The 14,051-nt window shown below is 47.1% G+C and overlaps 1 protein-coding gene across 1 annotated transcript in view; it reads left to right on the top strand.

The window, feature by feature from the left end:
* Positions 1 to 11,467: 11,467 nt before the first annotated feature.
* Positions 11,468 to 14,051, top strand: part of ckap2l (cytoskeleton associated protein 2-like) — a 38,303-nt gene continuing 35,719 nt past the window's right edge. The window contains exon 1 of the mRNA XM_078239243.1: positions 11,468 to 11,576. Coding sequence (XP_078095369.1) covers positions 11,528 to 11,576 — 49 coding nt within the window. The 5' untranslated portion in view covers positions 11,468 to 11,527. The remainder of the gene's footprint in view (positions 11,577 to 14,051) is intronic.

Genomic DNA, 14,051 nt, shown 5'->3' on the forward strand with positions numbered 1-14,051 from the left:
TTCCCCTTGGAGAGAAGAAGGCTGAGAGGAGATTCGATAGAGATGTTCAAAATCATGAGAGGGCTGGACAGAGTAGAGAGGGAGAAACTGTTCCCCCTCGGAACAGGATCAGGAACGAGAGAAGGGTAAGAAGGGTAGGAAAGATAACCCGGGAAATTATAGGTCGGTGAGCTTGACGTCCATGGTAGGGAAGTTGTTGGAGAGGATTCTTATAGATAGGATGTATGCGCATTTGGAAAGGAATAAACTCATTAACGATAGTCAGCATGGTTTTGTGAGAGGGAGGTCATGCCTCACTAACCTGGTGGAGTTTTTTGAAGAAGTGACTAGAATGGTTGATGAGGGAAGAGCGGTGGATGTCATTTATATGGACTTTAGTAAAGCGTTTGACAAAGTCCCTCATGGTAGGTTGGTGCAAAAGGTTGGATCTCATGGGATAAAGGGGGAGGTGGCTAGATGGGTGGAGAACTGGCTTGGTCACAGAAGACAGAGGGTGGTAGTGGAAGGGTCTTTTTCCGGCTGGATGCCTGTGACTAGTGGTGTTCTGCAGGGCTCTGTATTGGGACCTCTGCTGTTTGTGATTTATATAAACGATCTGGAAGAAGGTGTAACTGGGGTGATCAGTAAGTTTGTGGATGACACGAAAATGGCTGGACTTGCAGATAGTGAGGAACATTGTCAGAAGCTGCAGAAGGGTATAGATAGGCTGGAAATTTGGGCAAAGAAATGGCAGATGGAGTTCAGTCCTGATAAATGCGAAGTGATGCATTTTGGTAGAACTAACGTAGGGGGGAGCTATACGATAAATGGCAGAACCATAAAGGGTGTAGATACGTAGAGGGACCTGGGTGTGCAAGTCCACAGATCCTTGAAGGTGACGTCACAGGTGGAGAGGGTAGTGAATAAGGCATATGGCATGCTTGCCTTTATAGGACGGGGCATAGAGTATAAAAGTTGGGGTCTGATGTTGCAGTTGTATAGAACGTGGGTTCGGCCACATTTGGAATACTGCACACAGTTGTGGTCGCCACACTACCAGAAGGACGTGGAGGCTTTAGAGAGAGTACAGAGGAGGTTTACCAGGATGTTGCCTGGTATGGAGGGTCTTAGTTATGAGGAGAGATTGGGTAAACTGGCGTTGTTCTCACTGGAAAGACGGAGGATGAGGGCTGACCTAATAGAGGTGTATAAAATTATGAAAGGCATAGATAGGGTGAACGGTGGGAAGCTCATTCCCAGATCGGTGGTGACGTTCACGAGGGGTCATAGGTTCAAGGTGAGGGGGGGGAGGTTTAACACGGATATCAGAAGGACATATTTTACACAGAGGGTGGTGGAGGCCTGGAATGCACTGCCGGGCAAAGTGGTGGAGGCAGACACACTGGGAACGTTTGAGACTTACGTGGATAGCTATATGAACGGAGTGGGAATGGAGGGATACAAAAGAATGGTCTAGTTTGGACCAGGGAGCGGCGGGGGCTTGGAGAGCCGAAGGGCCTGTTCCTGTGCTGTATTGTTCTTTGTAACTTTTGTTCTTTGAGATGGACACAGATTTAAAGTGATTTACAAAAGAAGCAAATGTGATGTGAGGAAAATCTCTTCCACACAGCAAGTGGTTGGGGTCTGGAATGTTCCGCCTGGAAGTGTGGTGGAGGCGGGTTCAATCGAGGCGTTCGAGAGGGTTTTAGATGATTATTTGAATGGAAACAATGTACAGGGGTACGGGGGGGAAAGGCAGGGGATTGGCTCACGCTGCTCAATTGGAGGACAGTACAGACACGACAGGCCAAATGGCCTCCTTGTCTACCGGAACAATTCTGTGATTCTGTTTAAAACATGGAAGGACATCACGGTGTGAAAACCAATCCCGTTCACGGAGATCCTTTGCAATCCCTACAGTCACATGTTTCCCCACCTCCCTCACCCTCTGCTGGATAGTTCTTGAGGGTTTTTCATCCAGCCTTGGGGACAGGATTCATTAAGGTCCAAAAACAAGGCTCACGCTGCAAAGAGATTGCAGGTTACCGGTGACACACATGGCCCTGCACACGCTTTAACATCCCACTGACACGGGACAAGATTTAACAATGCTCGCCAGCCATTGACCACTCCTCTCTGACCCGCCAATCTTAAGTTTAAATTTTTAACTTTATTTATTAGTGTCACAATCAGGCTTACATTAACACTGCAATGAAAATCCCCCAGGCGCGACACTCCGGCGCCTGTTCGGGTTACACTGAGGGAGAATTTAGCACCTAACCAACACGTCTTTCAGACTGTGGGAGGAAACCGGAGCACCCGGAGGAAACCAACGCAGACACGGGGAGAATGTGCAAACTCCACACAGACAGTGACCCGAGCCGGGAATCGAACCCAGGTCCCTGGCGCTGTGAGGCAGCAGTGTGAATCTGTAACAGGCACAGGATTGAGCCAATTAACACTTTCTCTCTCCACTTGCACAACGATTCTGAGTGGCAGTGGCTACATTTTTATTAAGCAGCACGGTGACACAGTGGTTAGCGCTGCTGCCTCACAGCGCCAGGGACCCGGGTTCAATGCCAGCCTTGTGGCACCTCTATAAGGTCACCCCCCATCCTCCTACACTCCAGGGACAAAAAATCCCAGCCTATCCCACCTCTCCCTACAATTCAAAGATTTCAGTCCCGGGAACATCCTTGTAAATCTTTTTTGCACCCTTTCCAGTTTAATAACATCCTTCCTATAGCAGGGTGACCAGAGTTGTCCGCAGTGCTCCAAATGTGGCCTTAACAATGTCTTGTAGAGTTATAGAGTCATAGAGGTTTACAGCATGGAAACAGGCCATTCGGCCCAACTTGTCCATGTCACCCAGTTTTTTACCACTAAGCTAGTCCCAATTGCCCGTGTTTGGCCCATATCCCTCTCGACCCATCTTACCCATGTAACTGTCTAAATGTTTTATAAAAGACAAAATTGTACCCGCCTCTACTACTGCCTCTGGCAGCTTGTTCCAGACACTCACCACCCTCTGTGTGAAAAAATTGCCCCTCTGGACCCTTTTGTATCTCTCCCCTCTCACCTTAAACCTGTGCCCTCTAGTTTTAGACTCCCCTACCTTTGGGAAAAGATATTGACTATCTAGCTGATCAATGCCCCTCATTATTTTATAGACCTCTATAAGATCACCCCTCAGCCTCCTACGCTCCAGGGAAAAGAGTCCCAGTCTATCCAGCCTCTCCTTATAACTCAATCCTTCAAGTCCCATTATCATCCGAGTAAATCTTGCTGTAACATAACATCCCAACTCCTGTACCCAATGCTCTGACCCATGAAGGTAAGTGCACCAAATGCCTTCTTCACCACCCTGTCGACCTGTGATGTAACTTTCAAGGAACTATGTACTTGCACCCCTCGGACCCTCGGTTCAACAACACTCCCCAGGGTCCCACCATTAACTGTGTCCTACCCTGGTTTATTTTACCAAAATGCAACAGCTCACAGTTGTCACAGACTATTAGCTATGCACCATGCAGCGGAAATCCCCCAGAATAATTGCTCACTAATGCACTTCCCGCTCACTCTCTCTCTTGCAGGACAAAGTAGCAGAACCACAGGAAGTGAGGGACAGACATTGTAGGGCATTGGGGAGAGTTACAGAACAAAGACATCCAGGGGTCCAGGTTCATAGCTCCTTGAAAGTGGAGTCACAGGTGGACAGAGTGGTGAAGAAGGCATTCAGCATGCTTGGTTTCATTGGTCAGAACATTGAATAAAAACTAGAGGGCATAGGTTGAAGGTGAGAGGGGAGAGATACAAAAGGGGCAATTTTTTCACACAGAGGGTGGTGAGTGTCTGGAACAAGCTGCCAGAGGTAGTAGTAGAGGCGGGTACAATTTTGTCTTTTAAAAAGCATTCAGACAGTTACATGGGTAAGATGGGTATAGAGGGATATGGGCCAAACGAGGGCAATTGGGACTAGCTTAGTGGTTAAAAAAGGGGCGGCATGGACAGGTTGGGCCGAAGGGCCTGTTTCCATGCTGTAAACCTCTCTGACTCTGTGACTCTATGGCTGCACATCCTATCGAGGAGACAGGTGTTACCATCACTGAATTGGTCATGGCAAAACAGCAGTGAACCATTGAAGATGATGCTATTTTCCTCACATCTTGTTCCTTCATCCCACAAGCTTTGTTTTAAATTCTTCCATGGGATGCAGGAGCCACAGGCTGGGCCCAGCATTGATTGTCCATCCCTAATTGCCCCTTGAGAAGGTGGTGGTGAGCTGCCTTCTTGCATTGCCGCAGTCTCTGAGGTGTAGGTACACCCACAGTGCTGTTAGGGAGGGAGTTCCAGGATTTTGACCCAACGACAGTGAAGGAACAGCCGATATATTTCCAAGTCAGGATGGTGAGTGGCTCGGAGGGGAACTTGCAGGTGGGGGTGTTCCCCATGTGTCTGCTGCCCTTGTCCTTCTCGATGGAAGTGGTCGTGGGTTTGGAAGGTGCTGTCTAAGGATGAGTTGCTGCAGTGCATCTTGTAGATGGTCCACACTGCTGCTAATGAGCGTCGGTGGTGGAAGGAGTGAGTGTTTGTGGATGGGGTGCCAATCAAGCGGGGCTGCTTTGTCCTGGATGGTGTCGAGCTTCTTGAGTGTTGTTGGAGCCGCACCCATCCAGGCAAGTGGGGAGTATTCCATCACACTCCTGACTTGTGCCTTGTTGATGGTGGACAGGCTTTGGGGGAGTCAGGAGGTGAGTTACTCGCCGCAGGATTCCCAGCCTCTGACCTGCTCTGGTAGCCACTGTGTTTATATGGCTGGGTCCAGTTCAGTCATGATGTGGAGATGCCGGTGTTGGACTGGGGTAAGCACAGTAAGAAGTCTCACAATGAACATCGCTCGACAATCACCAGGCAAGACTGTTCTCTTCCTGTGGGGGAGCACTTCAGCAGTCACGGGCATTCAGCCTTGGATCTTCAGGTAAGCGTTCTCCTAGGCGGCCTTCACAACACACGACAGCGCAGAGTCACTGAGCAGAAACTGATAGCCAAGTTCCGCACACATGAGGACGGCCTAAACCGGGATGTTGGATTTATGTCACATTATCAGTAATCCCCACAGCTTGCCTCCTGGGCTTGTAGAATCTCACTAGCTGTTCTGTCTGGAGACAATACACATCTCTTTAACCTGTGTTGAATGCTCCCTCCACCCACATTATCTGTACCTTTAAGACCTGGCTGGCTGTAGAGATTTGCATTCTAATTAGTATTCTGTAACTTGATTTCTGTGTCTGTGCACTGTTGGAGAACAGATATCCACCCCATCTGACGAAGGAGCTGTGCTCCGAAAGCTTATGGTATTTGCTACCAAATAAACCTGTTGGACTTTAACCTGGTGTTGTGAGACTTCTTACTGTCCAGTTCAGTAACAGGGAAGGCCGAGTAGTATTATCGCTCGACTATTAACCCAGAAACTCAGCTAATGTTCTGGGGACCCGGGTTCGAATCCCGCCACGGCAGATGTTGGAATTTGAATTCAATATAAATAATATCTGGAATTAAGAATCCACTGATGACCATGAAACCATTGTTGGAAAAGCCCATTTGGTTCCCTTTAGGGAAGGAAATCTGCCGTCCTTACCCGGTCTGGCCTACATGTGACTCCAGAGCCACAGCAATGTGGTTGACTCTCAACTGCCGTCGGGCAACTAGGGATGGGCAATAAATGCTGGGCCCAGCCAGCGACACCCATGTCCCACGAATGAAGTCCAGCGATAATACCACTAGGCCGTCACCTCCTCCATTGTTGTGTTTGGCTCTGCCTCACCAACTCATTGGTCAGTTGACCCCCCCACATTTTGGCCCTATAACCAGATGACCCCTTTCCCTTTTTCTCTTCCCACGCTGCCCCCATTCCGCGAGTTTAAAATCTATTACGTCTCTCTCTCTCCTTTCCTGCAAGGTAGTTGACCCGAAACCTGGGCTTTGGTTTGGGTCACAGATGTACGAGAGAGCAGGACACTTCCGCACAGTTCAAAGGGGAGGTTGGATAAGTACTCAAAGTAGGATAGAAACTGCAAGACCCTGAGGTGAGGGAGGGTAGGACTAACTAGATTTCTCCCTGAAGGAGCTGTCAAAAACTCAATGGGCTGAATGGTCGCCACTGCACTCTTTAAACCTTGGATTATAGTGTGCAGTGCCACCTGGTGTCCACAGCCTGACAGCGCAAGATTGATTTTTGATTTGATTTGATTTATTATTGTCACATGTATTGGGACACAGTGAAAAGTATTGTTTGATTTATTATTGTCACATGTATTGGGATACAGTGAAAAGTATTGTTTGATGTATTATTGTCACATGTATTGGGACACAGTGAAAAGTATTGTTTGATTTATTATTGTCACATGTATTGGGATACAGTGAAAAGTATTGTTTGATTTATTATTGTCACATGTATTGGGACACAGTGAAAAGTATTGTTTGATTTATTATTGTCACATGTATTGGGATACAGTGAAAAGTATTGTTTGATTTATTATTGTCACATGTACTGGGATACAGTGAAAAGTATTGTTTGATTTATTATTGTCACATGTACTGGGATACAGTGAAAAGTATTGTTTGATTTATTATTGTCACATGTACTGGGATACAGTGAAAAGTATTGTTTGATTTATTATTGTCACATGTACTGGGATACAGTGAAAAGTATTGTTTGATTTATTATTGTCACATGTACTGGGACACAGTGAAAAGTATTGTTTGATTTATTATTGTCACATGTACTGGGATACAGTGAAAAGTATTGTTTGATTTATTATTGTCACATGTATTGGGATACAGTGAAAAGTATTGTTTGATTTATTATTGTCACATGTACTGGGATACCGTGAAAAGTATTGTTTGATTTATTATTGTCACATGTACTGGGATACAGTGAAAAGTATTGTTTGATTTATTATTGTCACATGTATTGGGATACAGTGAAAAGTATTGTTTGATTTATTATTGTCACATGTACTGGGATACAGTGAAAAGTATTGTTTGATTTATTATTGTCACATGTATTGGGATACAGTGAAAAGTATTGTTTGATTTATTATTGTCACATGTACTGGGATACAGTGAAAAGTATTGTTTGATTTATTATTGTCACATGTATTGGGATACAGTGAAAAGTATTGTTTGATTTATTATTGTCACATGTACTGGGATACAGTGAAAAGTATTGTTTGATTTATTATTGTCACATGTACTGGGACACAGTGAAAAGTATTGTTTGATTTATTATTGTCACATGTATTGGGATACAGTGAAAAGTATTGTTTGATTTATTATTGTCACATGTACTGGGATACAGTGAAAAGTATTGTTTGATTTATTATTGTCACATGTACTGGGATACAGTGAAAAGTATTGTTTGTTTTATTATTGTCACATGTATTGGGATACAGTGAAAAGTATTGTTTGATTTATTATTGTCACATGTATTGGGATACAGTGAAAAGTATTGTTTGATTTATTATTGTCACATGTACTGGGATACAGTGAAAAGTATTGTTTGATTTATTATTGTCACATGTATTGGGATACAGTGAAAAGTATTGTTTGATTTATTATTGTCACATGTACTGGGATACAGTGAAAAGTATTGTTTGATTTATTATTGTCACATGTATTGGGATACAGTGAAAAGTATTGTTTGATTTATTATTGTCACATGTACTGGGATACAGTGAAAAGTATTGTTTGATTTATTATTGTCACATGTACTGGGACACAGTGAAAAGTATTGTTTCTTACGCGCTATACAAAGCATACCGTTCATAGAGTACATAAGAGAGAAGGAAAGGAGAGAGTGCAGAATGTAGTATTACAATCATAGCGAGGGTTTGATTTGATTTTGATTTATTATTGTCACATGTATGAGTAGCTTTCTTTTTCAAGTTTTAAAGTTTATTTATTAGTGTCATAAGGTTTACATTAACACCGGAATGAAGTTACTGTGAAAATCCCCTCATCACCACACTCCGGCGCCTGTTCGGGTACACTGTGTGAGAGGGGACATTCTCTCTTCCACCTTCTTCTGTCGGGAAAAAGATACAAAAGTCTGAGGTCACGTACCAACCGACTCAAGAACAGCTTCTTCCCTGCTGCTGTCAGACTTTTGAATGGACCTACCTCGCACTAAGCTGATCTTTCTCTACACCCTAGCTCTGACTGTAACACTACATTCTGCACTCTCTCCTTTCCTTCTCCCCTATGTACTCTATGACTGATTTACTATGGGAATTAGGGGAATTTCAAAGTCACTTCATTGCAGTGTTAATGTAAGCCTTACTTGTGACTAATAAATAAACTTTAACTATTTTACTTTTTGTGGACGGTATTCTTTGTCTCTCCAGCGTGCTGGAAACAATACCTTTTGCTGTATCCCAATACATGTAACAACAATAAAGCAAATTAAATCAGTCTCCATGCCCCCCACTAAACTCAGACATAAACAGTGGAAAATTCCAATCAGGTAACACTGCGACGCAGATGGTGAAGTGTTTCTGCATCTTATTAGTCAGGCTAGTGTCATGTGCACATTAATTATTGATTTAATGAATTATTTAATTGATCTAAATTAGTAAGTGTTTACTCAGACTCACCTTGCTGGGCGATAGTTTCCCATAAAAGTTGTGATGGATCATTTACTGAGATCTTCGATCTGATGGTGAAATGTCTCTGGACCTTGTCATTCAGGCTGGTGTCATTTACATGTTAATTATTGATTTAATTGTTTTAAGTAATCTAAATTAATTAGCATATGGGTGGCACAGTGGTTAGCACTGCTTCCTCACAGCGCCAGGGACTCGGGTTCGATTCCCGGCTTGGGTCACTGTCTGGGTGGAGTTTGCACGTTCTCCCCGTGTCTGCGTGGGTTTGTTCCGGGTGCTCCGGTTTCCTCCCACACTCCAAAGATGTGCAGGTTAGGTGGATTGGCCATGCTAATTTGCCCCTTAGTTTACCCAAACAGGAGCCGGAGTGTGGCGACTAAGGGATTTTCACTGTAACTTCATTGCAGTGTTAATGTAAGTTTACTTGTGACACTAAATATTAAACTTTAAGTACTCTAGCTGTGACCTAACCAGCATTTTAAACAGTTCCCTCATAACTTCCTTGCTCTTACGCTCAACACATCTTCAATGCTTCCTTTCAGAATCATTTTAAATCTGTGTATTCTCACTCTCGATCCTTCCACCCATGGGAACAGTTTCTCCCTATCCACTCTGTCCAGACCCCGCGTGATTTTGAACACCTCGATCAAATTGTGTCTCAACCTTCTCTCCTCCAAAGAAAACAGTTGCAGTCTGGGCCACACGGTGGCACATGGGAATTAGGAGCAGAAGTGGGAAAATTCAGCCCCTCGAACCTGCTCCGCCATTCACTCAGATCATGGCTGATCTCTCCCTGGTTTCAAATCCATCTCCCCACCTGTTCCCCATATCCCTTTAACCCGTTTTCTATCAGAAATATATCCATCTCCTTCTTGAAACCATTCAATGATTCAGACTCCCCCGCGCTATGGGGCAGCGAGTTCCACAAATTCACCACCCTCTGCGAGAAGTAGTTCCTCCTCATCTCAGTTTTAACTCTACCACCTCTCAACCTATACCTGTGACCTCTTGTTCCAGATTGTCCCACAAGGGGAAACATTTGGTCCACGTTTACTTTATCAATCCCTTTTAGAATTTTATATACCTCGATCAGATTCCCTCTCATCTTTCTAAACTCCAGCGAGTACAAACCCAAACTGTTTAATCTCTCCTCATACGTCAACCCTTTCATCCCCGGAATCAATCTGGTGAACCTCCTCTGAACTGCCTCCAGTACCACCGCATTCTTCCTCAAATAAGGAGACCAAAACTGGACACAATACTCCAGATGTGGTCTCACCAACACCCTATACAATTGCAGCAACACTTCTCTACTTTTATACTCCAGTCCCTTTGCAATAAATGTCGATATCCCATTTGCCTTTTTATTACATGCTGCACCTGCATACCGACCTTTTGCGATTCATGCGCAAAGACACCCAGATCCCTCTGCATCTGCTTTCCATTTGGATAATAATTTGCCATTCTGTTTTTAGTGGTTAGCACTGCAGCCTCACAGTGCCACAGACCCAGCTTCAATTCTGGCCTTGGGTCACTGTCTGTGCGGAGCCTGCACATTCTCCCCATGTCTACATGGGTTTCTTCCAGATGCACCAGTTTCCTCTCACAGTCCGAAAATGTGTAGGTGGATTGGCCATGCTAAGTTGCCGTTAGTGTCCAAAGATGTGTAGGTTAGTTGGATTGGCCATGCTAAATTGCCCCTTAGTGTCTAAAGATGTGCAGGTTAGGGGGATTGGCCATGCTAAATTGTCCCTTAGTGTCTAAAGATGTGCAGGTTAGGTGGATTGGCCATGCTAAATTGCCCCTTAGTGTCTAAAGATGTGCAGGTTAGGTGGATTGGCCATGCTAAAGTGCCCCTTAGTGTCCAAAGATGTGCAGGTTAGGTGGATTGGCCATGCTAAATTGCCCCTTAGTGTCCAAAGATGTGCAGGTTAGGGGGATTGGCCATGCTAAATTGCCCCTTAGTGTCCAAAGATGTTTTTGGAATTTATTTGTTAGTGCCACAAGTCAGCTTACATTAACATTGCAATGAAGTTAGTGTGGAAAAAGTGCAGGGCAGGGGGATTTATGGGCTAAGTAGATGGGGTTATGGGTATGGGGCCTGGGTGAGACTATCAGTTGGAGAGTCGGCACAGACTCGGTGGGCTGAAAGGCCACTTTCTGCAGTGCAGGGAGTCTCCTCCATCCCTGTTACTGAGGAGCCTCATCCCCGGGACTTTTCCACACCCTGTCTAAATGAAGTGGGCACTAAGGCCCAGTCTGGAGTGCTGCTGAGTGCAGACAGGGTTGCATTTAGCTGAACTGGAGAGAGCCAGGGAAGGGGCTGCAGCTGATTGACAGCTCAGGGTGGCAGAGCAGGGACAGGGCGGGGCTACTGCAGGGGCGGAGTCAGGACAGAGACCGAGTGAGTGGAGGGGGCGGGGCTAGGAAAGAGGGCGGGGCTAGGAGAGAGGGCGGGGCTATGATAACGGGCGGCGTCAGGACATCGACAGATGTGGGTGGAGGGGGCGGGGCAGGAGAAGAGGGCGGAGCCTCGGGGCGGGGCTATGATAAGGGGCGGGGTCAGGCCGAAGACCGGGCGAGTGGAGCGGTTGGACGATGGGAGGGGGCGGATCCAGGGAGCGAGGAGGGGCGTGGCGAAGGGAGGGGGCGGAGTCGGCGGGATGGGAGGGGGCGGAGTCGGGGGCGTGGCGATGGGAGGAGTCGGGGGCGGGGTGGGCGGGCCTACGAGCGGGGCGGGGTCGGGGGTGGCTCGCGAGGCTGGGTGGGCGGATCCAGCCTCCCTCCGCCGCTCTGATTGGTGCATTTTGAAGAGCGTCAGGAGGGCGGCGACCAATGGGGCGCGGCGGCGGTTGGGTTTGAAGGTGGCGGTTGGTGGCGGCGCAATGGCGGCTGCGGGCGCGAGGTGCGGCCGGGCTCGGCTCCAGCAGTCAGGTAAGCGGCAGCGGGGCCGGGAACGGAGCTGGGGAGAGGGGACAGAACCCGGAGCTGGGGACAGAGACTATCGCTGTCAGGTAAACGGCACCGAGCCGGGGCGGCCCGGGAAGGCAGCAGCGTGAGGCGGCTGTTTGTCCAGAGAGTCCCCCCCGGCTCAGCCTGAGCTCCAGCATTAAACACAGCTGGGCGCTTCACAGCAACATCTGCAGCAACCTTCCTGAAATACATCACCCACTGATCTGTGTACAGTGCGTGTGTACACACTATATATACAGTGTGTACACACTATATATACAGTGTGTACACACAATATATACAGTGTGTGTACACAAGATATACAGTGCGTGTACACAATATACCGTGTACACAATATATACTGTGTGTGTACAATATATACTGTGTACAATATATACTGTGTACAATATATACTGTGTGTGTACACAATATACAATGCGTGTACACAATATACAGTGCGCGTATACGATATATACAGCGTGCGTACACGATATGTACAGTGTGTACAGTATGTACAGTGTGTGCGTGCAGTATGTACAGTGTGTGCGTGCAGTATGTACAGTGTGTGCGTGCAGTATGTACAGTGTGCGCGTGCAGTATGTACAGTGTGCGCGTGCAGCATGTACAGTGTGCGCGTGCAGCATGTACAGTGTGCGCGTGCAGCATGTACAGTGTGCGCGTGCAGCATGTACAGTGCGCGTGCAGCATGTACAGTGTGCGCGTGCAGCATGTACAGTGTGCGCGTGCAGCATGTACAGTGTGCGCGTGCAGCATGTACAGTGTGCGCGTGCAGCATGTACAGTGTGCGCGTGCAGCATGTACAGTGTGCGCGTGCAGCATGTACAGTGTGCGCGTGCAGCATGTACAGTGTGCGCGTGCAGCATGTACAGTGTGCGCGTGCAGCATGTACAGTGTGCGCGTGCAGCATGTACAGTGTGCGCGTGCAGCATGTACAGTGTGCGCGTGCAGCATGTACAGTGTGCGCGTGCAGCATGTACAGTGTGCGCGTGCAGCATGTACAGTGTGCGCGTGCAGCATGTACAGTGTGCGCGTGCAGCATGTACAGTGTGCGCGTGCAGCATGTACAGTGTGCGCGTGCAGCATGTACAGTGTGCGCGTGCAGCATGTACAGTGTGCGCGTGCAGCATGTACAGTGCATAGTGTGTGCGTACAGTGCATAGTGTGCGTACAGTATGTACAGTGTGTGCGTACAGTATGTACAGTGTGTGCGTACAGTATGTACAGTGTGTGCGTACAGTATGTACAGTGTGTGCGTACTGTACGCACACACTGTACATACTATGTACAGTGTGCGTACAGTATGTACAGTGTGCGTACAGTATGTACAGTGTGTGCGTACAGTATGTACAGTGTGTGCGTACAGTATGTACAGTGTGTGCGTACAGCATGTACAGTGTGTGCGTACAGCATGTACAGTGTGTGCGTACAGCATGTACAGTGTGTGCGTACAGCATGTACAGTGTGTGCGTACAGCATGTACAGTGTGTGCGTACAGCATGTACAGTGTGTGCGTACAGCATGTACAGTGTGTGCGTACAGTGTGTGCGTACTGTGCGTACAGTGTGTGCGTACTGTGCGTACAGTGTGTGCGTACTGTGCGTACAGTCTGTGCGTACTGTGCGTACAGTGTGTGCGTACAGTGCGTACAGTGTGTGCGTACAGTGTGTGCGTACAGTGTGTGCGTACTGTGCGTACAGTGTGTGCGTACTGTGCGTACAGTGTGTGCGTACTGTGCGTACAGTGTGTGCGTACAGTGCGTGCGTACTGTGCGTGCGTACTGTGCGTGCAGTGCGCGCGTACACAGTGCGTGCAGTGCGCGCGTACACAGTGCGTGCAGTGCGCGCGTACACAGTGTGTGCAGTGCGCGTGTACAATATAGTCATGATGTGGAGATGCCGCCGTTGGACTGGGGTCAACCCAGTAAGGAGTCTCACAACACCAGGTTAAAGTCCAACAGGTTTATTTGTTAGCAAACGCCACTAGCTTTCGTAGCGCTGCTCCTTCGTCAGGTGAGTCACCTGACGAAGGAGCAGCGCTCCGAAAGCTAGTGGCGTTTGCTACCAACTAAACATGTTGGACTTTAACCTGGTGTTGTTAGACTCCTTACTGTGTGTACAATATATACAGTGTGTGTACAATATATACAGTGTGTGTACAATATATACAGTGTGTGTACAATATATACAGTGTGTGTACAATATATACAGTGTGTGTACAATATATACAGTGTGTGTACAATATATACAGTGTGTGTACAATATATACAGTGTGTGTGTACAGTATACAGTGTGTGTACACAAGATATACAGTGTGTGTACAATATGTACGGTGTGTCTACAATATGTACGGTGTGTCTGTACAATATGCACGGCGTGTGTGAACAATATGCACGGCGCGCGTGAACAATATGCACGGCGCGCGTGAACAATATGCACG

Source organism: Mustelus asterias, chromosome 22, assembly GCF_964213995.1.
Source record: "Mustelus asterias chromosome 22, sMusAst1.hap1.1, whole genome shotgun sequence".
NCBI classification, from domain to species: Eukaryota; Metazoa; Chordata; class Chondrichthyes; order Carcharhiniformes; family Triakidae; genus Mustelus; species Mustelus asterias.